General features: G+C 36.0%; 1 protein-coding gene across 1 annotated transcript; it reads left to right on the top strand.

Moving 5' to 3' along the window:
• Positions 1-942: 942 nt before the first annotated feature.
• LOC127846447 (nuclear envelope phosphatase-regulatory subunit 1-like) lies at positions 943-27365 on the top strand. Its single transcript, XM_052377698.1, has 6 exons — positions 943-1056; positions 17691-17762; positions 22290-22363; positions 22824-22933; positions 23502-23556; positions 26461-27365. The coding sequence occupies exons 1-6, from the start codon at positions 1035-1037 to the stop codon at positions 26497-26499; spliced, it is 372 nt and encodes a 123-aa protein (XP_052233658.1). The 5' UTR covers positions 943-1034; the 3' UTR covers positions 26500-27365.
• The last annotated feature ends 624 nt before the right edge of the window (positions 27366-27989 follow it).

Here is a 27989-nt window from a genome sequence, read left to right on the forward strand (position 1 = left end):
TACACAACAAACGCTTTTGTTCTCGCTAGCATTTTGATTTCAACCATTTGCTGCCAAAATAAATGAATACACATGAATTAATACACATGTCATCTCTTGTTAGGTTGGCGTGAAGGGACCTTTGAGTTGCAAGTCTAGCGTTAGCTAAGCCAATGGTAAATTGACCTGATGTTGACGATCTTTCTTACACCTACCTTGTTTGACTATAATAGCTATTTAAAATTGACCATGTTACTTTTTATACTAAAAACGTTCAATAAATTACAGGCCGCAGTGGTGTAATGGATATCGTGTCCGCCTAGCAAACGGGTGGTCACGGGATAAAAAAAAACACAGAACAACTTCTATAAGTACTATTTCATTCATTTTACAATACCACTTCATTATCGTATTACTGTTTATATGTCAGCACATTTAGAAAATGAATTGAAAGAGAGCTGAAATATGCTGTTAAAAATATATTTCCTTATTTTAATAAAATAAACCAGAGATCTAATAACTAGCTGTTTGTATGTATCTTTTTATAAATTTTTATCATATTAAGAGCGATGTCTATTGTTTGTGAAACAAGTGTTAACTAGCTTAAACTAGTATTAACCTTTCCACGAACAGGAACCAGCAGCCACATAATTACTTCAATACATTATAAACAAATGATTTCTATACAATAGATATATGCGTGAAATCGGCATTTTTGTGATTCATCGTCCCGGAGAAATTAATTTAAGTCGATTGTCTAGCATCGCCTACTAAGGGGATTAAGACAAAGGCTTCTTTCCTCAACACGATTTGTCAAATGTCCGTCGTTGTGATCTCCACCGGAAGTAAACTTTGTACTTACATTAAATAATAATCCTGCACAAACCGATTTTTTTCACCATGACGTCGCCTTTCTATGAAGCCTTTTACATGACTTCATCTTGCGCTGTAAAACCAGCACAGGGTACCAGGCGATATGCGTCTTCCTAAAACTTAGTGTTTTGTCACCAATGTCCCGGTCAGTCAGGAGCTTAATAAAATAGTCGTTCACAGAAATGTCTCTTGAGCAAACTGAAGGTAATGCTGTCGTCTAGAACAGTGTTCAACGCTGCCTATTTGTGAACTTACAATATATATAACACTGAGGCCTACTTCACTTATTCTGGATTTGAAATGCAATGAATAATATTTTAATATTTATAGCAAATGACCGTTGTTTCGGAAAACTCTTTCGGATAACACATTTTCTCATAAGAACTCAAAATCAGTATTAAATACTAAATATACAGCGATAAATCGAACATTATTTCACTTCACCATATTTCACCCCACTTTTTAATATTATTTCGTCTGCAAAGGATATAAAGACATGTAAATATGTAACCTTTAATGACTACCAAACATTAATGTTATTAGAATCCACTCTGCACTTATATGGGTAATATGATTATAGGTGCTACCTAATTTACAGGCAAAAGCTTTTTAAGTTTTTTGATAACCATGTTTTTTTAATAAATATATTGACATGATTGTGTTCAAAATATTATAATTTTGCAATAGTTAAGTAATGCATCCAAAAAAATCAATCTTAAAGCGAGTTACATGTTCCAAGCTTAAAGATCTTGCATCTAAATTTATTTATTTTTTTCTAGCCACAGGAATTTATAGCTGGTTCGGTGTCTGTGGTATAGTGGATGGAGTGTCTGCTAACTGGCTTAGTCACTGGGAGGTCTCTGTATTGATCCCTTAAGTGGGAAATTTATACCAAATTATGCGACTATCGACCGCTAACTCATATTGTGCGTATTTGGTATAAATAATAATATTTTTTTTAATCCAATAAGTTTTAGACTGTCAAATAACACACACTACATATTGAAAGCCATACCTGGAGCTTTCGTCTGTATATCACTGACTTCATCAGAAGAATGATGTCTACTTTTGGGAAACGTTAACACCACTAATTGTCTTCTTATTTATTATCAATGTATAATTATGTGTAACAGCATAACAACATACTTGTTTCGCAATTAAAATATTTAATAAATACAGGTATCTTGCAGGTTTCTAATTTTCTTTCGCAAACTATTGTTGAATAGTTTAAATTTTGTCGCCTCTAAAAAACTAGCGATTTTGTAGCAATTCTAAAATCACAGTCTAAACTGCATACACTTAGCTCTATAGTTACAATTTGAATGCAAATCTTAGAATGCATCATGTTATATCATCCATAATTTTTTATTTAAACATTCAAAGAACACATAAGACTTATTAATTTCTGAATATAAATTAATAATATTTATTTTCGCGGAAACGAATGTTGTTTGCTGGTTTCTATAGATACGATTACGGATGTAGCGTTATGTACCGAATGCTTCGGTTGAGTTCGTTAAAACAATGAAATTACGCATTTCCGTACCACGTGATATTACGTCATTCCGCCTTTTGCACACTGCCTGTGCTTTTGTTCGGATCGTAAACAAACTTAATTTAAATTAAATCTCGAATCATCTGAAATAATGCCGCGTGGAACAAAGCGGAAATTACAGGAAAATGTGGAAGAGGTTGGAGAGGACGATACCCGGCTCTTACAACCGGACCCAGGTAGAGGCTTTATTGATTTTGAGAAGATAATAGATCTAAGGGCATCTTAAATCGTTCCTCCTATTAAATTAATACACGTAACGTTGAGGGGTGCGGTGTTAGCGGGAAATCAACTCTAAGTTTCCCGGTAATCGAAAATACACAAGTTCAATCTCTTGCTTCGGCTATTAATCAGGGTCAAAACATGATATAGTTGACAGGAATTAACGCGCTTATCAAACGATGACTTGGCTGTGCACGTGCCAGCCGCATTGAAACAACAAATTTCTAGAGGCGAATATGTCAATTTGGTTTTACTGTTAAAAGGTGCCTTCGAATTATCCGCTTTTTGTAACGGTAGTGTTTTACAACTTTCGGCAGAGGGCACTCTTGAACAGTGCCCTAAGGAGTGTAGGGATAAAATTCATAACATCGAACGGTGGTCGGACGCTTTCTTGATTTATGCGTCAATCTACCATAGCACGCGACGCGATAAAGTGCAGGAGATTTTGCAATAACTTTCCCTGTAATGACCTACTTAATCTCGCACCATCGCCGGTGAATAGCAAAATATTACATGAATATTTAACATCGTATAATTCTACAGATCGAAGTGGCCTTTTAATTATTTTTTTACAAATGGGTTTTCAATGCATTATAATGGACCCAGAGTCAGTAGATTTAGTAAAAAATTAAAGTCTGCAATCGCAAATGCTGACATAATTCAAGATAAGATAAGGATATTTTGGCGGGGAGGTTGGCTGGGCCTTTCAGCGAACAACCTTTTTCTAATTTAATGGTTTCCCCAGTTGGCTTGGTGCCAAAAAAGACACCAGGTGAATTTAGGATGATTCATCACCTTTCTTTTCCAGAGGGTAACTCGGTTAATGACTTCATTGATAAAAAATACTCATCCGCTCAGTACACAAATTTCGATGAGGCGGTCACATGGTTCAAGATTTAGGGCGACACTGTAAACTTTTCAAAATGGATCTTAAGATTGCATCTCGCCTACTCCCAGTTCTGCGAGAAGATTTCGAAATACTGGGCATACAGCTTAATGGTATGTTTTATGTGGAAAAAGCTTCAGTCAGTTGCAAAACATTTGAACAGTTTTTCTCATTCATTGAATTCTGCGTTAAGAGTAAAATGTCATCGGGCAAGCTTATACACTATTTAGACGATTTTCTGGGTGGCGATAAATCTGAGCTAGGTTGCCGCAAGGTGATGGATTCGTTTATAAATTGCATGCACGAGCTAAACGTGCCGTTAGTCACGGAGAAAACAGAACGGCCCACGGAAATAATCGTGTTCTTAGGCTTAGAATAAGATTCGGCGGAACTAGTAGTCCGCATTCTTCAAAAAAAATCGTTGAGTTACGGGAAAAAATTCACACCATCGTGCAGAAACAATAAAATAAAATAACCTAAAGCAAGTGCAATCGTTAATAAGGTCTCTTAACTTCGTGTGCAGGACAATCCCAGTCGGCCGCCTGTTTTGATTAATTTACACCACCTGTGACATAACAAAAGCATTCCACCGCATACGTATAACACGTGCTGTTAGGCAAGACCTCGAAATGTGGTTGACATTTTTGCGCGATTACAACGGAGTGTCGATTTTCCATGACCGATACTGGATATTCAATGTTGACACTGAATTGTTTACAGATAGTGCTGGCGGGTCTGGTTTCGGTTTTTGGGATTTATTTTAAAGGTCACTGGTGTAACGCTCGTTGGCCTAATTTATGGCGGCAAAAGGGCGTAACTAGTGTCATAACTTTTCTCGAATTATTTCCAATTTTAGTTGCACTGTTTCTCTGGGCCAGGATTTAAAAAATAAAAAGATTATGTTCAACAATTTTCGATCTGCATATAGTCTAAACAACAATTGGCCCGCGGATCAACAACATGTTGTTCTCTTTGTAGCCTATTGTTTTGAAAAGGGTCTATCACCTAAATCTATCAAGAGCTACATTTCTGGATTGAGCTATATTCATAAATACATCAGCTAGTACGATATAAGTAAAATTTTTTGTAGTGAAGAAAATGCTTGAGGGCTGTTCTCGCTCGCGACAAACGGTTGATACGCGGGCACCAATCACTCGCAAGGTCTTGACGGTTATTATCTCGCAATTAGCAAAGGTGTTTTATAATGACTTCGAGCGCTCACTATTCAATGCTATGTTTACTCTGGCATATTTCGGTCCGTTCCGAGTCAGTGAATTGGTAGCAACAGCAACATAGTTATCAGTTGCAAATAGCCGACGTTAGGGTCACGGGGGATAAACACGCCATACTGGTCACACTCAGGAAACATAAAACAAATCAGCGCGGTATTCCTGTCACAATTAGGATCCCATATGAGCCGGAGTCTGCGTTGTGTCCAGTTCGGTCGTTTACAGACTACCTCGCAGTACGACCCCATAAAGTCGGTCCATAACCTTAGCGACTATGAATCAACACATTGGCTCAAATGGACTCTGGGTTTCAGGCGTAGTATATCAACCTAATTTAAAGGTTAGGCTTTAAAAATAGTAGCAATGCAGCAGGGAAAAAACTTGTATAGCGCTTATTGGTATTAAATGTCCGAGATGTATTAAATGTCCGCGTTATGTCCGAGTTAAAAAGTGTGTAATGGTCAAGTGACCATTGGTATTACATGTCCGTGGTATTAAATGTCCGAGTTAAAAATTGTGTAATGGTCAAGTGACCATTGGTATTCAATGTCCGAGTTAAAAAGTGCGTAATGGTCAAGTGACCATTGGTAAAGTTTGTAATGGTCAAGTGACCATTGGTACTAAATGTCCGAGTTAAAAAGTGTGTAATGGTCAAGTGACCATTGGTATAAAAAGTGGTATGATCGCAAGTGTAGCGATCAAGTAAAAGTGTGATAAGTAAAAGTGTGATCGCAGATCAATCGCTGGGGTCAACTGCGCGCTGAAAAGTTTACCAAGCACGAAATATTGCGCTTATTGGTATTAAATGTTCGAGGTGTATTAAATGTCCGAGTTATGTCCGAGTTAAAAAGTGTGTAATGGTCAAGTGACCATTGGTATTAAATGTCCGTGGTATTAAATGACTGAGTTAAAAAGTGTGTAATGGTCAAGTGACCATTGGTATTAAATGTCAGAGTTAAAAAGTGCGTAATGGTCAAATGACCATTGGTAAAGCGTGTAATTGTCAAGTGACCATTGGTACTAAATGTCCGAGTTAAAAAGTGTGTAATGGTCAAGTGACCATTGGTATAAAAAGTGGTATGATCGCAAGTGTAGCGATCAAGTAAAAGTGAGATAAGTAAAAGTGTGATCGCACATCAATCGCTGGGGTCGGCTGCGCGCGAAAAAGTTTACCAAGCACGAAATAGTGTCGGGGCCGATCGATTCCGCGACGCCATGGTTTTTTCGGAGCGATGGTGTGCATCTGTCGGATGTTGGCCTCGAATCGTATTTGGATTGCATTCGCGACGTCATCTTAAAGTTCTGTTAAAGGGCTAATCCAGAATTTGTGGGGGATAAATTTGTGAAATTTATTGTGGCGGAAAATTCTGTTTGCCGGGGGTCAGATGGGCATGCGCATTTATACATTTATCTGAATGGACTCTGTGACTACTTGCGTAGTTTATCATCCTTGTCCTTTCGGGTAATTCCAAGTTATTAAAGTTTAAGCTTAAACAAAATAAAAAAATAGTAGCAATACCGTAGGGTAAAAAACGTTTAGGTGTCAAATCGCTGGCTGAGCGATAAGTTGTATTTAAATGTCAAATTAAGTTTGTAAAAAGGTACAAGTAATATTATCACAAGTGTGGCGATAAAAGTGATCACAAGTGTAGTGATCAAGTAAAAGTATTATCGCAAGTGCGAAAAAGTGTGATCACAAGTGTAGTGATCAATGTCCGATTAAGTATATTATGGCAAGTGCGAAAAAGTGTGATCACAAGTGTAGTGATCAATGTCCGATTAAGTATGTCAAAGCAAAGACCTATAATACACATATATAGGTCTTTGGTAAAAGGTACAAGTAAAAGTATTGGATCACAAGTGTAGTGATCAAGTAAGTGTTATTGCAAGTGCGCAAAAAGTGTGATCACAAGTGTAGTGATCAATGTCCGATTAAGTATGTAAAAGATCACAAGTGTAGTGATCAAGTAAGTGTTATCGCAAGTGCGCAAAAGTGTGATCACAAGTGTAGTGATCAATGTCCGATTAAGTATGTAATTCGCAAGTGCGAAAAAAGTGTGATCACAAGTGTAGTGATCAAGTAAAAGTTTTAGTGTGTCATTAAAAGTGTCATGGCGATTATCATGTAAAAGTGGATCCAATGGTCAAGCGATTGGTAGAACTAGGTTTAGCCCAGCAAAGTATATGGTTATTCCTAGTTCGGTCGCTTGATGAGCAATAGCATTTTTAGCTCATCTATTTTTTGTAAAAAAATTATGAGCTATTGTCATCACCTTGGCGTCGGCGTCGGCGTCCGGTTAAGTTTTGCGTTTAGGTCCACTTTTCTCAGAAAGTATCAATGCTATTGCATTCAAACTTGGTACACTTACTTACTATCATGAGGGGACTGGGCAGGCAAAGTTAGATAACTCTGGCGTGCATTTTGACTGAATTATGTGCCCTTTTTATACTTAGAAAATTGAAAATTTTGGTTAAGTTTTGCGTTTAGGTCCACTTTTTTCAGAAAGTATCAATGCTATTGCATTCAAACTTGGTACACTTACTTACTATCATGAGGGGACTGGGCACACAAAGTTAGATAACTCTGGCGTGCATTTTGACAGAATTATGTGCCCTTTTTATACTTAGAAAATTGAAAATTTTGGTTAAGTTTTGTGTTAAGGTCCATTTTATTCCTTAAGTATCAAAGCTATTGCTTTCATACTTGCAACACTTACTAACTACCGTAAGGGGACTGTGCAGGCAAAGTTATGTAACTCTGACTGGCATTTGGACGGAATTATGGGCCCTTTATACTTAGAAAATTGAAAGTTTGGTTAAGTTTTGTGTTTTGGTCCACTTTACCCCTAAAGTATCATAGATATTGCTATCATACTTGGAACACTCGCAAACTATCATAAGGGTACAGTAAAAGGACAAGTTGCATAACTCTGGATGTCATTTTTACGGAATTATGGCCCTTTTTTGACTTAGTAACTTTGAATATATGGTTAAATTTTGTGTTTCGATCCACTTTACTTCTTAAGTATCAAGGCTATTGCTTTCAAACTTCAAATACTTTCATGCTATCATGAGGTTACTGTACCTGGCAAGTTGAATTTTACCTTGACCTTTGAATAACCTTGACTCTCAAGGTCAAATTATTAAATTTCTCTAAAATTGCCATAACTTCTTTATTTATGATTAGATTTGATTGATACTTTGACAAAACTACTCTTACCTGACATACCACAATAGACTCCACCCAAACCATCGCCCGTGCCCCCCCCCCCCAACCCCCCCTCCCCCCCCCCTATTTTTTTATTTTTTTTTTTTATTTTTTTTAAGATCATCTCACAAATGACCACCACACCCTCACACTATACCCCCCCCCCCCCACCCCACCCCCTCCCCAATTTTTTTTTAAACGGTTAAAAACAAAACTATTTATTTTGATTATTTTATGTTTGAAATACCGTCCAACCATCGCACCCAAGAATCCCCCCCCCCCACCCCCCCTCCCCCCACCCGAATCCCCCCCCCCCCCTATTTTTTTTTTTTTTTTTTTTAAGATCATCTCACAAATTACCACCACACCCTCACACTATACCCCCCCCACCTCACCCCCCCCCCATTTTTTTTTATGAAATGGTTAAAAAACACAAATATTTATTTTTATTATTTTATGTTTGAAATACCGTCCAACCATCGCACCCAAGAATCCCCCCCCCACCCTCCCCCCCCCACCCCCGATTTTTTTTTCCTTTTTTTTCGCATTTTTGGAAGAAAATGTAATAAATGTCCACACCCCCACACAATGCACCGCTCTTCACTCCACCCCTCCCTCCTTTGTGATTGAAAATAAGAGTCCCTTCACCTTTAAAAAGAAAATAGATGAGCGGTCTGCACCCGCAAGGCGGTGCTCTTGTTTATTTTGGGTACGCGGTGTTGCTACTATAACGGTGTTACTTCACGTTTTGTAATTTTATCGTGTGCTCATCCACCTCCGGTAGGTATATTTTCAAAGTAACAGGTTTCCACGAGTGAGTAGCCGATCTTTCGTTGGGCTCGTGGTTACCACCGGCTGTTTTTTCGCTGCGGCCTTTTATATCCCACTTTTTACTCGTATAATTAAAGAGATCTGTTTGTGAATACTGTGTGCATTCTATTACATTTTTGTGATGTTTATTGGGAGGCAAAATATTTTGGAATCGGTTCATTAAACTAGTTAAATGGAGTAATGTGTTGTTTTATCGTTGCAGTCGTAAAATAAGACTTATTAATTTCTGAATATAAATTAATAATATTTATTTTCGCGGAAACGAATGTTGTTTGCTGGTTTCTATAGATACGATTACGGATGTAACGTTATGTACGGAATGCTTCGGTTGAGTTCGTTAAAACAATGAAATTACGCATTTCCGTACCACGTGATATTACGTCATTCCGCTTTTTGCACACTGCCTGTGCTTTTGTTCGGATCGTAAACAAACCCCACCCACCGCACCCTGATTAATATCTCGACTGGTCCGACATCCACATTTTAAGATGCTCAGAGTCGATTAAAAACCATATCTTGCAAATATATGGATTATACATTTGAGCTATACGATTCTGCCGGCAAGTTCTCTATTTCCAGTACATGTACACCGGCTCATGGCGGGCTCCTAAAATCTGATGGCAGACATTCACACCCATTTTGGTGCCGGGGCCAGGCCACACCCCTTACATTCGATCGAGATGGTGCCAAACTTGGTCTTGTACAACTGGGGCGCTTTCCAGCGGACAGCGTGACTCGGCGCTTGGACTGTCTTCATCGAATGCTACAATGGACAAACGCACTGTCGCACGTTTATATAGAGCACATGCATTCTGCCGGTGAACAATGAACTGTCTCGTGTTTAATATAAGTGCACAGGAATTTTTGATGCCACTTCCATATCCGAACATTCACTTTGGCGTTGTTTTTTATATTCTGTCTGTTTTTTATTGTCATATAAGCCTTTTTATATGTGTTATTATGTCTGGTAATTTTATTGTCATATATTTCTTGTTGCATTTGCCTTCCTGTCGCAGTGCCGGAAAATTCTGTTTGCCGGGGGACGGATGGGCATGCGCATTTATACATTTATCTGAATGGACTCTGTGACTACTTGCGTAGTTTATCATCCTTGTCCTTTCGGGTAATTCCAAGTTATTAAAGTTAAAGCTTAAACAAAATAAAAAATAGTAGCAATACCGTAGGGTAAAAAACGTTTAGGTGTCAAATCGCTGGCTGAGCGATAAGTTGTATTTAAATGTCCGATTAAGTTTGTAAAAAGGTACAAGTAATATTATCACAAGTGTGGCGATAAAAGTGATCACAAGTGTAGTGATCAAGTAAAAGTATTATCGCAAGTGCGAAAAAGTGTGATCACAAGTGTAGTGATCAATGTCCGATTAAGTATATTATCGCAAGTGCGAAAAAGTGTGATCACAAGTGTAGTGATCAATGTCCGATTAAGTATGTAAAAGATCACAAGTGTAGTGATCAAGTAAGTGTTATCGCAAGTGCGCAAAAGTGTGATCACAAGTGTAGTGATCAATGTCCGATTAAGTATGTAATTCGCAAGTGCGAAAAAAGTGTGATCACAAGTGTAGTGATCAAGTAAAAGTTTTAGTGTGTCATTAAAAGTGTCATGGCGATTATCATGTAAAAGTGGATCCAATGGTCAAGCGATTGGTAGAACTAGGTTTAGCCCAGCAAAGTATATGGTTCTTCCTAGTTCGGTCGCTTGATGAGCAATAGCATTTTTAGCTCATCTATTTTTTGAAAAAAAATTATGAGCTATTGTCATCACCTTGGCGTCGGCGTTGGCGTTGGCGTTGGCGTTGGCGTTGGCGTTGGCGTCGGCGTCCGGTTAAGTTTTGCGTTTAGGTCCACTTTTCTCAGAAAGTATCAATGCTATTGCATTCAAACTTGGTACACTTACTTACTATCATGAGGGGACTAGGCAGGCAAAGTTAGATAACTCTGGCGTGCATTTTGACAGCATTATGTGCCCTTTTTGTACTTAAAAAATTGCAAATTTTGGTTAAGTTTTGCGTTTAGTTCCACTTTTCTCAGTAAGTATCAATGCTATTGCATTCAAACTTGGTACACTTACTTACTATCATGAGGGGACTGGGCAGGCAAAGTTAGATAACTCTGGCATGCATTTTGACAGAATTATGTGCCCTTTTTATACTTAGAAAATTGACAATTTTGGTTAAGTTTTGTGTTTAGGTCCATTTTATTCCTTAAGCATCAAAGCTATTGCTTTCATACTTGCAACACTTACTAACTATCATAAGGGGACTGTGCAGGCAAAGTAATGTAACTCTGACTGGCATTTTGACAGAATTATGTGCCCTTTTTATACTTAGAAAATTGAAAATTTGATTAAGTTTTGTGTTTAGGTCCACTTTATTCCTACAGTATCAAAGCTATTGCTTTCATACTTGCAAGATTTATGAACTATCATAAGGGGACGGTGCAGGCAAAGTTATGTAACTCTGACTGGCATTTGGACGGAATTATGGGCCCTTTATACTTAGAAAATTGAAAATTTGGTTAAGATTTATGTTTTGGTCACTTTACCCCTAAAGTATCATAGATATTGCTTTCATACTTGGAACACTCACAAACTATCATAAGGGTACAGTAAAAGGACAAGTTGCATAACTCTGGTTGTCATTGTTACGGAATTATGGCCCTTTTTTGACTTAGTAACTTTTAATATATGGTTAAATTTTGTGTTTCGATCCACTCGAAGTATCAAGGCTATTGCTTTCAAACTTCAAATACTTACATGCTATCATGAGGTTACTGTACCTGGCAACTTGAATTTTACTTTGACCTTTGAATGACCTTGACTCTCAAGGTCAAATTATTAAATTTTGCTAAAATTGCCATAACTTCTTTATTTATGATTAGATTTGATTGATACTTTGATGAAACTACTCTTACCTGACATACCACAATAGACTTCACCCAAACCATCCCCCGTGCCCTCCCCCCCCTCCCCCCCTCCCCCCCCCCCTAATTTTTTTTTTTTTTTTTTTTTTTTATAAGATCATCTCACAAATGACCACCACACCCTCACACTATACCCCCACCCCACCCCCCCCACCCCCCCCCCCCAAATTGTTTTTTGATTTTTTTTTTTTTTTTTTTTTTTTTTTTTTAAGATCAATCTCACAAATTATCACCCACACCCTCACACTATACCCCCCCCCCCCCCCCCCCCGATTTTTTTTTTTTTTTTTTTTTTTTTTTTCGCTTTTTTGGACGATAATGTAATAAATGTCCACAACCCCACACTATACACCCCTCTTCACTCCACTCCTCCCTCCTTTGTGATTGAAAATGAGAGTCCCTTCACCTTTAAAAAGAAAATAGATGAGCGGTCTGCACCCGCAAGGCGGTGCTCTTGTTTATTTTGGGTACGCGGTGTTGCTACTATAACGGTGTTACTTCACGTTTTGTAATTTTATCGTGTGCTCATCCACCTCCGGTAGGTATATTTTCAAAGTAACAGGTTTCCACGAGTGAGTAGCCGATCTTTCGTTGGGCTCGTGGTTACCACCGGCTGTTTTTTCGCTGCGGCCTTTTATATCCCACTTTTTACTGGTATAATATATTAAAGAGATCTGTTTGTGAATACTGTGTGCATTCTATTACAATTTTGTGATGTTTATTGGGAGGCAAAATATTTTGGAATCGGTTCATTAAACTAGTTAAATGGAGTAATGTGTTGTTTTATCGTTGCAGTCGTAAAATAACACAGTACATATATAAAAAGGTATGAGGTATTGTGTGGAGATACAAAACACTTCACATCATTTATTTGCACATAAAATAATAGTTACAAAATAAGTAAAACTCATCAACCTACATTTCAAGAATATTTACGTATATGAAATTACAAAGTGGTTTTATTGTATTACCTTTAACAAAATTAACATTGGGTTTTGCACTAGCCATAAAACATTTATCATGGATTAGCAAGTAACAACCAATTTATTAATTACACAATAGATCGGAAATCATATTAATTGCATAATGCATTTACTAAACAAGCTATTTGCTACTGTTTAGAATTACACTATCTTACTAAAAATGATCACTGGTACTTAGTGCTTTTACATACTTGTGGTAAGTTTTGTATTACTAGTTTGACAATAATCGGCAGACACTTGTCGATACACAGACAAAATTTGCATGGGAACTTTTCATATTTTTTCAGCATAATTGCCTTCAAATTGTTAATTTAACAACCCTTTGACATTGTTTGCACATCTGATCTTATTATACCATAGCTGATTTTTGTTTATAGATAGACATATATAGACTTTTCAAAGTTCTATAAAAGTTCACACATGTTCCATCCAAGTAAACAAACAGAACCAATAAAGATCACCACAGATAATAACTGTGTGTATAGCTTGGAAATTTTGATAGTTCGGGAATCCCTCCTTTGTTGATTTCTGTAAACCAAAACTGTCAGTTTTGCTGGATATAATGGCTTGTATAATGCCCAGCTCTTGCCTTGGCAGAACAGCTTCTAAAAACGGAAAACCAACAAATATTTTACAATTTGATCAATAATGCAGACAATTTATAAATGTCTTGTTTTTTGTTGATTTCGAATCTGGAAGATTTATTACGTAAGATTGTGGTACGAAAATTCCAACGGTATCGGATTTCGTGGTTTTAGGCCTAAACTATTTATAGTGATATGTAACCTTTTGGGATATCGGTAAAGTGCGAGCAGACGAGGTGAAAATACTTTAAAAATTAAAGCTAAAAGACTAAAAAGTTAGATCTGAATATCTTTAAAATTTGTGAATAAATGTGTTTCTGGTGGGTAACAACGACAACTTACCAGAATATTGCTCATGATCAAACGTAAAACTTCTTTCTGAGAGCGAATGGAAAATGCGTCACAAATTCTGATACATAAACAGTAGGGTGTCGTTATTGAAATACCGCGAGAATACTTGAAGAATAGAGATGCCAACTATAGTGTTTAAAACAAATAATTTTTTAACAAGCGTTTGTGATTTGTCAGGATAATAATAACAATAAGATATCGAAAAGATCAAAGCAAATAAATTCGACAGAAATCGGAGATTTTGTCTGGAGTTCCTTCCCCTTTCACTACGTAACAGTAAAAGAAGCAGGGTACCAGAATATCGGAGATTCGACAATATATTAAAGACGGGTTATGTTCCCCTAAATTGTGTTCGGTGAAGACTGTTACTATATGTAGTGAACCAGTCTTCGGCTTATACCCACTGAAAAAGAGCATTCAGGGGAGATAATTGAGTAATGACCTAATTCTGGAACGGTTGCGAAGAAAAACAAAATAATGCGAGAATATTTAGTGCGATTCGCTACACAATTATGATGTCATTGATATAACTTTTTCTGAGGTATGTATTTACATGTGATTTAGCATATGTCAAAGTGTTTTTGATTTGTTCAAGTTCATAAATAGCATCGCAAGAATATGTGTCCGGGGTAAATTTTTTTGAGACGTATCCATATGTGGTATTCTTATGTAATTTTATGTCTAAATTCCCATATGTATGAACGGTCAACGCCCGCTTCGCGGGCTTTTGCCCGTGATATAATAGCCATATAAACTATTCTCTGGCATTAATAGACATAAACAGATCAGTAATATAGCACTTATGCGCTAATTCAAACAACTTATACGATAATGTGTGATTGCATAATAATCTTGTACTCAGTTTCAATGACATTCACGAAAATGTGCAAGTTTTCCACACCACGTTTCCGGATTTCAAAAATACCCACAGTGTTCTCCGTAAAAAACGGAGTAGCCAGCGATAGTAACAGAGTAGCCGGCGATAATGCACACGGCATGCCGTGTTCACAAGCTGCGAAGCGGGTAGGTTCGGGAAGGGTATCCCCTCCATTCAGGGGGGTATGGGGAAAAAAATGAATTAATGGAGTGAAATGGTGATCTGGCGCATTTTAGGGTGGTTTTTTTTGGATTAAAGTAATAAAGCATTTGTCATAGAAAATGAAATATTTATTTGAAATCTCTAAAATTTAAAAAATGCATTTTAATTGCAACTTTTTTTATTTCAACAATCTGAATCAGAGTTAGAGTCAGAGTCATGCGCTTGGTCAAGGGCTTGGTGTGCACGCTTATATTCAAATTCATAACTATTCTTTATACAAAGGCGTGTACAATTATCCATTGCTAATACACAGTATTAATTTGAAAAAAAGCACGTTAGATATCAAACGTGTCCGACACACGTATCTCATACAATCATCTTTATAAATATGACGGATTTTGTACTGGTATAAACAAAGCAACTCCACGTAGCAGCAGTTAATAAATGCAGAAGAACATGTACAAAGTCTACCGATTACATGCAAGGTGCTGAGTTATAAATGATTTCTGCTGAGTTATAAATGATTTCTCACATCAACTAATAAGTTTTGATCGTATATAATGGGTCTATTTATGGATTTTTCATTCTACCTTGAATTCGCCTACAAAAATCGGCGAGGACTCTTTGACTTGTGTCTTCTTGGCACTGTGTAAGTCTTTTTTTAGGTGAAGGCATCGTGACGTCTGCTTCTAAACAACTATTTCAAACAAACGCTTTAAATACAGCACATTAATTGGAAAATGTCCGGTCAAATGTTAAATTAGCTGGCTGTAAACTTACCGTAGTTAGCTAAAAATACCTCTGTGTTCGTAAATCTCCGCCATAAACGAGCGTGCAATAAAGCGGTAAAAAACTGTTACGTAAAGATACGAACTATCGATCGTTTATCCGTGCTTGTCTCTGCGCGAAAATAATGCGCATTAGAATATTAACTTCGAGCTAGTTTGTTTAAACACAAAAGTGAAAGTATTGCGTCAAAATTTGTATAAACACAGGCGTTTTTGTGGCATTTCGAATGTATATTTTTGAGAAAAGTAGCCGGCGCCTAGATTGTTAGTAACCGGCGAAATCGCCGGCCGCCGGTGCTTCCGGAGAACACTGTACCCACCATATTGACTGTCTCCAAAATCCTCCACAAGCTAGAGCTTGTATCTAATCAACCAATCATTATACACCAACAATCTTCGGAACCTCCCTAAGACAGATCGAATAATCATTTCAGTTTGATAAGGCCAAAAAAAATAGGTCCGTTTCCGTTTTCTCCCGAATCAGTGCCCACCCACAACTTTTTATTGGATTCGCAAAAAAAATAATTGTTCATTTTCGTTCATTTCGCATAACTTTCCATTTCCATTCTAGTACCCGAAAGACACCACCCAAATAAAAAATCCCTACCTACCGACCCTGTTTTTTTTCCAAGGACACCAGAAACAGACCTTTTTTTTGGCCTAACAGGTTATTTTATCAAGTTTTCCTTTTGAGTATTAGTCCACAAATGATACACAACTTGATTTTGATAATAACAGGCATTTAGTTCTTCTTGAATGCTCTGATCTTTTATGAGTACATGTGTACAGCCAGGGCCCTCAATCTATCAAATCTGCCACCGAATTTCGGCGGCAGTCCCCCACCTGAAAAGTATACTTATTTCCCCTTTTTGGGGAAAAAATTCCCCCTAAAAAAAAAAAATTTTTTTTTTTTTTTTTTTTTTTAATAGAAAGATGTGTCTCATGATTATTATATCTCAATTCTATTTCAATTAATCTTTTCAAACATACTAAATTATGAAAAATGCAATGAATATAGTGCAAACATGTACAAATGAAATAATGAGAGAGTAAGTAAAAAATTCCCCCAAAAAGGGAAACGCCGCGAAAATTCCCCCTCCTAAGGGCTGCGGACCCCTTCCCCCAAAGTAGTGTGAGGGCCCTGACAGCTCAGAGTAACTGTTCTTCCTTATAAAACCAAATTCCATGTAAAAAAAAATAAGTCTCAAGTTTGTCTATAAAATCGAAATCAATCAACCTAATACATTGTAACAAACACAATATCTATTCATATTGACATATATTTGTGTGTTTTTTTGTGGTTAAATGCTCGAAACAAAAAGTTGATGAAAACAGTCATCAATACAATTCAATCTATCTTAGTTCTTACGAAGGTTCCAAAGATAGTGGGTGTAGCACGATTTGTTGATTAGACAGGAGATCCATCTTGCCAAGCATTCCTGAGATAGTCTATGTATACATAAGAATGTTTTCAAATTTGGAATACTCAGCATTTTCCATTGAACAAACTTAAACATTTTGCGTACCGTTGACATGATTGAACCTTGGATTTATATCATAATTCTCCATGCATACCGCATCAAGTAAGTTGTTTGAAATTGAGCATTGAGGATACATTTATGAACCTTGTGTGTTTATTTATGCCAGAAAATAGTTAATGCTGCTCATTTTAACAATAAAGGTGCTGTCTGGAATATGGTTTGCAGAGTTTCCATGAAAAATCTTGTTACCAGTTGCAACTCCCAGCAACCCAGAGGGTCAGTAGCTGGGAGTTGGATTATTGCAACTAAACAAGCATTGTGTTTGTTACAATCTATTTGGTTGGTTACAAAATTTTATAAACATATGTGAGACAAAAAAAATTTACCTGTAAAAAGCCCATTAATAGCAGGAACAACTTTGAGCTGTACGTATGTACTCATAAAAGCTTTAAGCATTCAAGAACAACTAATAAGAGGCCAATCCCCATGTGCTAATTTAAATGGTTGATTAGTGTTATTTTTATTATTTTAGATTTTACTTTCTTTTTTATTGTTGGCTGGAAAGTGTATTTTTAAAAGTCCAGTAATGAAATTTCACCCATTTTGATTTAATATGAAAAAGTGAGAAAATAGGTATTTTACCTGAAATGAGAGGTAATCACTGTGAGGTGTGTGGAAATTATTGTTGACAAATATTTTAATCATCAAGTACTTGTTTTGTCAGTGATTATATCTTTCACTTTTCAGACCTGAAAGCATTTGAGAGAAGATTAACGGAAGTTATTGACAAACTTCAGCCTGCTGCAAGATTTTGGAGAAGTATGATATTGTTTGGTCAAGCCCTTTTACTGTCAGCTCATTATTTTTTATGAGCACAACTTGCTCATGGTGAGCTTTTGTGATCGCCTTTTGTCCGCTGTGCGTCGTCTGTCGTGCAGCGTCAACATTTGCCTTGTTAACACCCTAGAGGCCACATTTATTGTCCAATCTTCATGAAATTTGGTCAGAAGATTGGTCTCAATGATATTGTGGATGAGTTCGAAAATGGTTATGTGTGCTTGAAAAACATGGCTGCCAGGGGGCGGGGCATTTTTCCTTATATGGCTTTAGTAAAATCTTGTTAACACTCTAGAGGCCACATTTATTGTCTGATCTTCATGAAACTTGGTCAGAAGATTCATCCCAATAATATCTTGGACGAGTTCGAAAATGATGCCAGTTGGTTGAAAAACATGGCCACCAGGGGGCTGGGCATTTTTAGCTCACCTGTCACGAAGTGACATGGTGAGCTTATGTGGCCGTGTGATGTCTGGCGACCGTTGTGTGTGCGTCCGTCAACAATTTGTTTGTGTAGACAGTAGAGGGCACAGTTTTTATCCAATCTTTATCAAATTTGGTCAGAATGTTTATCTTGATGAAATCTGGGTTGGGATTGTATTTGGGTCATCTGGGGTCAAAAACTAGGTCACAAGGTCAAAAACTAGGTCACATAATAGGTCAAAAAATAGAAAAACCTTGTGTAGACAATAGAGGTCGCAGTTTTCATCCAATCTTTATGAAATGTAGTCAGAATGTTTATCTTGATGAAATCTGGGTTGTGATTGTATTTGGGTCATCTGGGGTCAAAAACTAGGTCACTATGTCAAAAACTAGGTCAAATAATAGAAAAACCTTGTGTAGACAGTAGAGGTCACAGTTTTCATCCAATCTTAACGAAATTTGGTCAGAATGTTTATCTTGATGAAATCTGGGTTGGGATTGTATTTGGGTCATCTGGGGTCAAAAACTAGGTCACTAGGTCAAATAGTAGAAAAAACCTTGTAAAGACAGTAGAGGTCACAGTTTTCATCCAATCTTTATGAAATTTGGTCAGAATGTTTATCTTGATAAAATCTGTGTTAGGATTGTATTTGGGTCATCTGGGGTCAAAAACTAGGTCAAATAATAGAAAAACCTTGTGTAGACAATAGAGGTCGCAGTTTTCATCCAATCTTTATGAAATTTGGTCAAAATGTTTATCTTGATAAAATCTGGGTTGGGATTGTATTTGGGTCATTTGAGGTCAAAAACTAGGTCACTAGGTCAAATAATAGAAAAACCGTCAACAATTTGTTTGTGTAGACAGTAGAGGTCACAGTTTTCATCCAATCTTTATGAAATTTAGTCAGAATGTTTATTTTGATGAAATCTGGGTTGGGATTGTATTTCGGTCATCTGAGGTCAAAAACTAGTTCACTAGGTCAAAAACTAGGTCAGTAGGTCAAATAATAGAAAAACCTTGTATAGACAATAGAGGTCACAGTTTTCATCCAATCTTTATGAAATTTGGTCAGAATGTTTATCTTGATGAAATCTGGGTTGGGATTGTATTTGGGTCATCTGGGGTCAAAAACTAGGTCACTAGGTCAAATAATAGAAAAACCTTGTGTAGACAATAGAGGTCAAAGTTTTCATCCAATCTTTATAAAATTTGAACAGAATGTTTATCTTGATGAAATCTGGGTTGGGATTGTATTTGGGTCACCTGGGTTCAAAAACTAGGTCACTATGTCAAATAATAGAAAACCCTTGTGTAGACAACAGAGGTCACAGTTTTCATCTAATCTTTATGAAATTTGGTCAGAATGTTTATCTTGATTAAATCTGGGTTGGGATTGTATTTGGTTAGTCAGGTGAGTGATTCAGGGCCATCATGGCCCTCTTGATCCTTATATGGCTATAGTAAGACCTTGTTAACACTCTAGAGGCCACATTTATTTTCAGGTCTTCATGAAACTTGCTCAGAAGATTTGTCCCAATTATATCTTGGATGAGTTCAGAAATGGTCCCCTTTGATTGAAAAACGTGGCTGCCAAGGGGTGGGGCATTTTTCCGTTTATGGCTATGTATGGCTATAGTTAAATCTTGTTAACACTCTAGTTTGCCCAATCTTCATGAAATTTGGTCAGAACATTTGTTTCCTGTGTAGTAAAGTTTGGTTTTATTATGTAACATTAACTGTATTATGTAATTTTTCATAACACAGAATTTTCATAATTAACATAACTGTTTTAGCCATTAGCACTTATGATAAGCCTATCAACTAAGAGATAGCTGAAAGAAAGACAACATGTACATGATTTTGCAGTATTTATCTCTCTTGTTTAACCTGGTTCAGTCATCTATTTTTAGTTCTGCTCTGGAATTTGGGAAGATATTGATCATTGATAAATGGACCGTTCTGATGGAAAAAATGCTATTCTGCCAGTGATCTCTTCTGAACTGTATAAAATAAGCTGTTTTGGCTGATTTTATCACCTCTTGATGCTTTCTTGAAAAGGTAACAGCTCTTGAAAAAGGTTGGAATTTTGAAATAATTAAACTCTAAATTATTTTAACACCAGCAGCAAGACATTTTGGCATTACTTTCTAAATTATTCTTATTATTTAGATTATTTTTATTTGGTATTTTGTAAATTTGAAAAACTCTATTTTATTTTATTAACTTGAGTAAATTCTTCTTATTTTTACATTTGATTCACTGAAGTTTCCTAATCTCCATAAATATTGTTCTTTAGATTAAGTTAAACCTATTTTGTAAACTAGATTTTTGAAGCACTTTCTAGACTTACAATAACTAATATTTGTATCAGTTTTTTGACAGATTGTGAACTTCTTTTTACATTCATTAAGGTATTTGCTGTATGTTGTTCATTTTTGTACTTACATGTAGATTCCTTAGACTCGGCTTGTACCTGTTCTTAATTCTCTGTCATTGTTCTTCATTTTCCGAGTTCTTGGAATAAAAGTAAGTTATTTTTGTTAAAGCTGCTTTGGTTTTCACTTATAAATAAATTCTTTGAGTGTATTCAGGCGTCTCTGGCTGGACGCCTTTAGTTAATTGAATTACAACCAGTCAGTGGTGTCATCCTGACCGGAAATAAGCGTTCGTCAAATAAATATTTCCGCATTACATAAGTGCTCTCAAAGTTACATAACTTGTAACCGTCCTGTGACCGAGTCATTTGCGCAAGCGAAGTAGACCGCACTACCACACCTGGATATGGCAGTTGATTTCGATAATGGTTTGGATCGGTAAAAAAACATGGCCGCACGGGGGGGTCTTTTTCCTTATATTTATATAAAGCTTGCGGACTCTCTAGAAGTCACATTTTTTGCCTAATCATCATGAAAAATTTTCAAAACATTATTTATGTGGAAGTCTCGGACGAGTTTGAAAAGGGTCGTGATCAGTGAAAAAACATGGGGCCGCCAGGGAGTGGGGCAGTTTTCTTTATATGTATATATTGAGAACATGTGAACAGTCTAGAAGACACATATTTTGTCCAATCTTCATGAAATTTGGACATATTTTGGAAGAGTTAAAAAATGGTTCACGTCTGTTAAAAAAAACATGGCCACCAAGGGGCCATTTGTTGTTCAATCTTCATGAAACTTGGTTTGAGCATTTGTTCCATTGATATTTTGGGCTGCAAAGAACGGGTCATTTCTTTTTATCTCAGGTTAGCGACTTTGGGCCTTTCAGGCCCTCTTGTTTAACAATGGAGGTTCAGTGAAATAAGAGTGCACCCATCAGATATTGTCCGTAATGTATCTTTTGTTTATCATGTTGGGAATATAAAAGTGAATTAAGCATCAATTTTAAATGTGAAAAAGTTCAATTCTTTTATCAATAACATGTAAACAAATTACTTAAAAAAAATTAAATGAAATAGAAATATCTTGAACAAAAACAATAAGATGACATGGTAATTACAATTTCAAATGTCTTCATTTCTACACTTACACATTTTTAATTCTAAACATCTGAAAGTCAAACGCTTTATTGGAAATTTTGTCGTTGGGACTTGATTTAGTGAAAAAAAGATTAAACCAAACCAAATCCTGGTTAAAAAACAATTATAAGTCAAGTTAAAAGTGTGTATGTTAGCATAACAATTATTTCCTAAGGCGGAAAATTTTTTTTTTACATAATTAAAAATATTCCAGCTAACAGTATGATTTGAAATCTGAAAACGTTATTAGTAAATAAAGTGTTCATGTATGTACCCGTAAGAATTGCATATGATGTATAAATATTAATGAGGATTGTAAAACAAAAAGTATATTATAAAAGATAATCTAGTAGTCAACTAGTTTGTAAAACTTACGTTTGTCATCTAAACTTGGTTGCCAATACCATAACTTTTATTTTGAAATGGTTAATTCTTTTAAAGTACACTTCTACACCCGTAACAAAAGTTAAGAGAATCAGGAAATAATGTTTTCATTTCGTTTTCACATTAGACTATACATTCTCCAAGTATGCGCTCCACACCATTTACATGTTGTTTTGACAATTTTCAGTTATTTTGATATTCATCTCAATATGCACAGCTGTTGGAGCATGGACGTGGATATGGGACCCTGATACATCAAAGGTACCAGTACGACCATTAAAAAATGACTATTAATGAGAGGAGCCTCATCAAAGTAACTGTTCATGTACAGTCTTTGTTAAAACCAACTTTTAAGATTGGGGTCAAAGTTAAGGTCACCTTTTCTAAAAATGAAAAACTGTTTTCGCCCAGTAATACTTGGATAAAGGCATGGTTCTTAAATCAAATGTGTGTGCAGCAGACCTATCTAAGGATTGCACTATTATTTGTAAATTAAATTAAATTGAAGCATTAAAAAGCTGTTTTGTTAGCATTAAAAACTGCGTTTGGTGGCAACTCTGTGTTTATTGTTTTTGTTTCTGTCTTTAAAACTTTGTATAATGGTTTCTTTTTGTGACTGATTACAATAACAAAACCACTCAAAACATACCATTAAGGCTGTTGATGGTTTCCACTGTTATTTACCGTTATTTACCCCTATGTATCTTCTTTCCTGTTGCAGGTTCCATTTACTCAGTCGTTGTTTAATCATCCATTTTTCACGTTGACATGTTTGTCACTTGTCATGCTTTTTTTGTGCGGAATACACAAAAGAGTTGTTGCCCCATCAATGTATCCTTGTCAATGCGTATCAACTGTTGAATACCATTAATTGACCCATGTGGATATGGGTCTTATGCAATATGTGGCTAGTGCAGCTCCAACCCAGCCTTCGCATCCGCACAGTCTGGTCAGGAGCTTTCTGGCTATAAATGAGACAATGAGAAAGTGAATGACTTTATAGCCGACAGTTAAGCTCCTGACCACGAATGTGCTGGTTTGTCTTGAGTTACACTGGCTGCATATGCCAAAAGACCCATCTTTGTATTGTCTGGCTAAATTAATCCAGTATGTTATATTTGCTATGTAGTTGGCAAATTTAATGGAGTAATGATATGGTGTCATACTTTTCTATTTTGCAGCACATGCCATACGAGTGGTACACTATCATTAAGATATTGAATAATAAATTGCGATAATATTATTATATAATATGCATCACCATATGTTTGCAATTCATGTATCACTGAATTGTTAAGCTATTTTTTTCATTTTAAGCTTTATGCTTAAGACAATGGTGATTGTCACAATGTTAGAACTGTCATTGGATCACATTTTAAGCAACTTAACCACTTGCCAGTATTGCATCTAGATGTCGACAGGTTCTCTCAGATTACAACATGTCATGTGATGATGTAAGTACAAAATCTTTAACGATTTGACTTGGAATCCCAGGGCATCTTAATTATTTCAAGTTTGATTCCAAATACAAGCAACCTTTTTTTCTTGTTTTTTTTTATTTGCCACACCTAAGAACAAAGTACGAAAAGGGACCTATTGTAGTTTGTCACTATTTTTCTTTTGTTGCCCCACATCAACATTTCTTTTAAATGACTTCTCCTTAAACACCTGGTTGATTAGGACCAAATATGGCAGGCATGTACCTGAAGTTGATTTTTTTATGCCCCCGGATCGAATGATCGGGGGTATATTGTTTTTGGCCTGTCTGTCTTTCTTTCTTTCTGTCTGTCATTCCGTCATTCTGTCATTCTGTCCCACAACTTTAACCTTACAGTAAAGTTTTGCAATAACTTTCGAAATATTGAACATAGCAACTTGATATTTGGCATGCATGTGTATCTCATGGAGCTGCACATTTTGAGTGGTGAAAGGTCAAGGTCATCATTCAAGGTCAAAGGTAAAAAACAAACTTTACTTTAAGGTTAAAGTTTTGCAATAACTTTTGAAATATTGAACATTGCAACTTGATATTTGGCATGCATGTGAATCTCATGGAGCTGCACATTTTGAGTGGTGAAAGGCCAAGGTCATCCTTCAACGTCAAAGGTAAAAAACACACAAAAAACGCGCATTAGGAGGCATTGTGTTTCTGACAAACACATCTCTTGTTCACAAATGTGTTCATTTCAAAAGAGTATCTTAAGATATTGTTGCAACTGCAACTAAAAGCTAAGCATACAACCTAATTTTTATAATCTTGTCAGATTGCAGGATTGTAAATAGTTTCGATAGAAATGAAATAAGGGTGACCCTCTCAGTATGTAAACATTATCCTGGTTCGTTATTTAATTAATTAATGACAACATACTTGTTTAAATTAGAACATTTGCAGACCATACGGCCCAGATTAGCGGACTATACGGCCAAGATTTGCGGACCATTCGGAAAATGTCTGAATTAATATTCATATGGTGTTCCACTTCTTTCAATATTTTATCAATAAATTAATTAATATATTAAAAGATCTGAAATGACATTAATGACACAATACGTGTTTAAATTTGAACATTGGCGGACCATACGGCCCCGATTTGCGGACCGTAGGGACCATGTCTATATTAATAATTATTTCGTGTTTCACATCCTTCAATATTGCATCAATAAATTTAATAGCATATTAAAAGTTGCTGTTATAACATTAATGACAACATAATTGTTTAAATTTGAACATTTGCAGACCATACGGCCCAGATAAGCGGACTATACGGCCCAAATTTGCGGACTATACGGAACATGTCTGAATTAAAATTAATTTCGTGTTTCACTTCTTTCAATATTTTATTAATAAATTAATTAATATATTGAAGTATCTGTAATGACATTAATAACATAATACGTGTTTAAATTTGAAAATTGGCGCACCATACGGATTATGCCTTAATAAGTAATTCATTCAAGATTGTGAGAAAATATAAAATATAGAAATAACGTGGCCATAAACTGCAATAGTTCTATTATTCCATCGGTTAATGACTCATCAATAATCAAGTAGCAAAAAATTAACATCAAACAAAATGTGTCATAAATGGGAACACCAATCAGTAAGTGTCATAAATAGGGCGTACTCGAGATGCAAACATACGAGTCAATAAGTCGAGAGTTATACACGTATTGACATGTTAAAATATACGTTTGACTGCTAAATTTTAATAACATGTATTAAATAGGTATAAAAACGTGTCTTATAAAGATACATAGATAAAACATGTGTTGTGTGCATTTCTTTTTTAAGATAGAAACACGTGTATTTTTTGTAATATATTTAAGTGATGTAAGAAATTTTAATTAACGTTGTCACCAAGCTGCATCTATTAATTTTTATAAGTATTAATGTCCAATTTTATAAACATAGATTGTATACATGGAAGTGCATGTTTGCGTGATGCATATTGTTTAAATGAATAATTGATGACACGATTAAAATGATTTAAAAATCTGAGAATATGAATAACTTGATTAAAATATTCATGAACACAAACATTTCATTACCCGTTTTTTAGTTTTAACAGATGTATAGTATCATAGCATACTAAGCAGTGTAGTATTTTGTGTATTAAAATAATCTACATGGTGTAAAGACATATAGTCCGAATGGTCCGCAAAACCTGGGTCGTATGGTCCGCAAACCTGGGCCGTATGGTCCGCAAATCTGGGCCGTATGGTCCATGGTCTGTATACCCTAGCGGATCTTGTCGACTGGAGGCAAATTGTGAATGGCCTTTCCATTCATTCATTTTTTTCATTTCGTCCTTACAAGATTAAACCAAAAAGACGCGTTTTGTAGAACATCAATAATGCTTCATACAAAGATTGGATACATGGTGGGATCGAGGTTGTCTTTGAAGACTATCAACAAAACAATATAAACCTTTCTGCAGTTTGACCTTTACATTGACCTACTTTTGGACAAAAAAATTTACAGAAGTCAAAATTCATGTAAAAATCGAAATTGACGATTTGTTAAAGATCAATAGTGCTAACTAAAAAGCTGAGCTACTTTCATTCAACACCCACGTTACTTGATTTTGACACTGACCGTATTTTCGACTAAGACTTATTCAAATTGGCCTACAAATAAATACTTACAAGGCTTCTACCGGGGGGGGGGGGGATCAGTGTTGATTAATGCAGCAACTTGTTTATGATTATGCAAGCTTTATATTATATGCTTAACATGTGAAGGTAGGACACCTACCGATGATTTAGTGTCACACTTTTATATATGCTAAAATCTGTTAACAATCACATTGTTTATAAATTCCACACATTACTAAGTAGGGTAATTTTTTTACTTTCAGACCGGCAAATTGATTTTGAAGCCAAGGCCAACGACCTAGCTTGTTTGCTCCACAAAGAAAAACTTGTACATATTTTCGTTGTTATTAGGACTTAAAAGCTATGAATGTTCCACGCATCTATATAATCCGTGTGTATTGATAAATTGACTAATAGCTCATTTTGTAATGTGCAATTAAGTAGTCAAATATGCCAGCTTCATCATTTAGATTTGACTGAGCAATACCCGAATCAAATCTCGACAGTCGTACTTTATAAATATGAATTGTGACCTATAAAAGTCCATGGTTATGTATTATTTATGATTATACATTGGATGTTCATTGTTCTCCTTGTTTAATTATTGGTATGAAATTTATTTATTTTAGTCCATGTACCGGACTGTACAGCATCAAAATGAATTGCATTAAATATTTGAAACTAACATAAATGAAATCATCCGATCAGCATGAATTTGAATCGTGATTGCATCTGGTTATTGTCAACCAATCGGAGGTTACCGAATGGATTGAATTTCTAATACTATGATATTTTCCAATGTTTTGTTGATATAACATGTACACTTATGTACGGTTACCGAACCGATTTGGCTGACATAAATATACAATGTTACGCTTTAAATAACTGATAAATAATTAACGTGCTGGCTATATGTTGTTATGTAAGATGCATATTCCCTTACTTATACGCATTTAAACCTGACGTTTAAAGGCTTTTTGAACGCAGTGAGTGATGCAGTGTTTTAACTGTGATGCAATACCTCCTTCGACTTAATCCTGTGGTGTAACTTTCTGAGAAGTGAAATGCATAATGTGCGAATAATGTCAGCATATTTAACTTATACCATATTTGATCTTGTCACGTTTGTATACTCTCAGATTAATAAATGTTTATTTTTTAAAAAGTACATGCACGCGTGGCTTATTCCGTCATTTCGTGTTGACCGGGTTGAATGGCACCAACACGCTACAACGACAAATATCAAAACTGTCGTTTTGCTGGCTATATTTTACGCGATGGCGGCCTTCAAACCAAATAACACGCTAGACCAATACGGCAGAAATCAGACATCATCACATGCGTAAGATATGGGCATGTAAACATTTATTGTGATGTTCAACATACAAATTAATATGATATTTGTCAACCCTAAAATATGTTCAAACAAAAAGTAAAATGACACGACCAAGAACGGAATAATCATATAGCATCTGTTTAACCATCATGTTCTATTTGACACGCGAAGAGTATCTCGTCATCATATAAAGATTACGCGCCCATTAGAACGTATTTGACTTCCTCATTGATGCGCCTAGCGGTACTGCAAACTGCGATACGGCTCTTCATATTCCAACAGTCCGTTAAATAATTCCGCGACTTTGTCATTTTTGTGCACAGTTTGAAACTTTATTCTCACCTAGGTCATCGGGGCTTACTTGCCACCATACAAGTTTGGTTCGTGGTCACGATAACGGGCTGATGTTTCCTTCTGGTAATTTGGATTCCAACCCCTAACAACACAAGACCACAC

Source organism: Dreissena polymorpha, chromosome 9, assembly GCF_020536995.1.
Source record: "Dreissena polymorpha isolate Duluth1 chromosome 9, UMN_Dpol_1.0, whole genome shotgun sequence".
NCBI lineage: Eukaryota > Metazoa > Mollusca > Bivalvia > Myida > Dreissenidae > Dreissena > Dreissena polymorpha.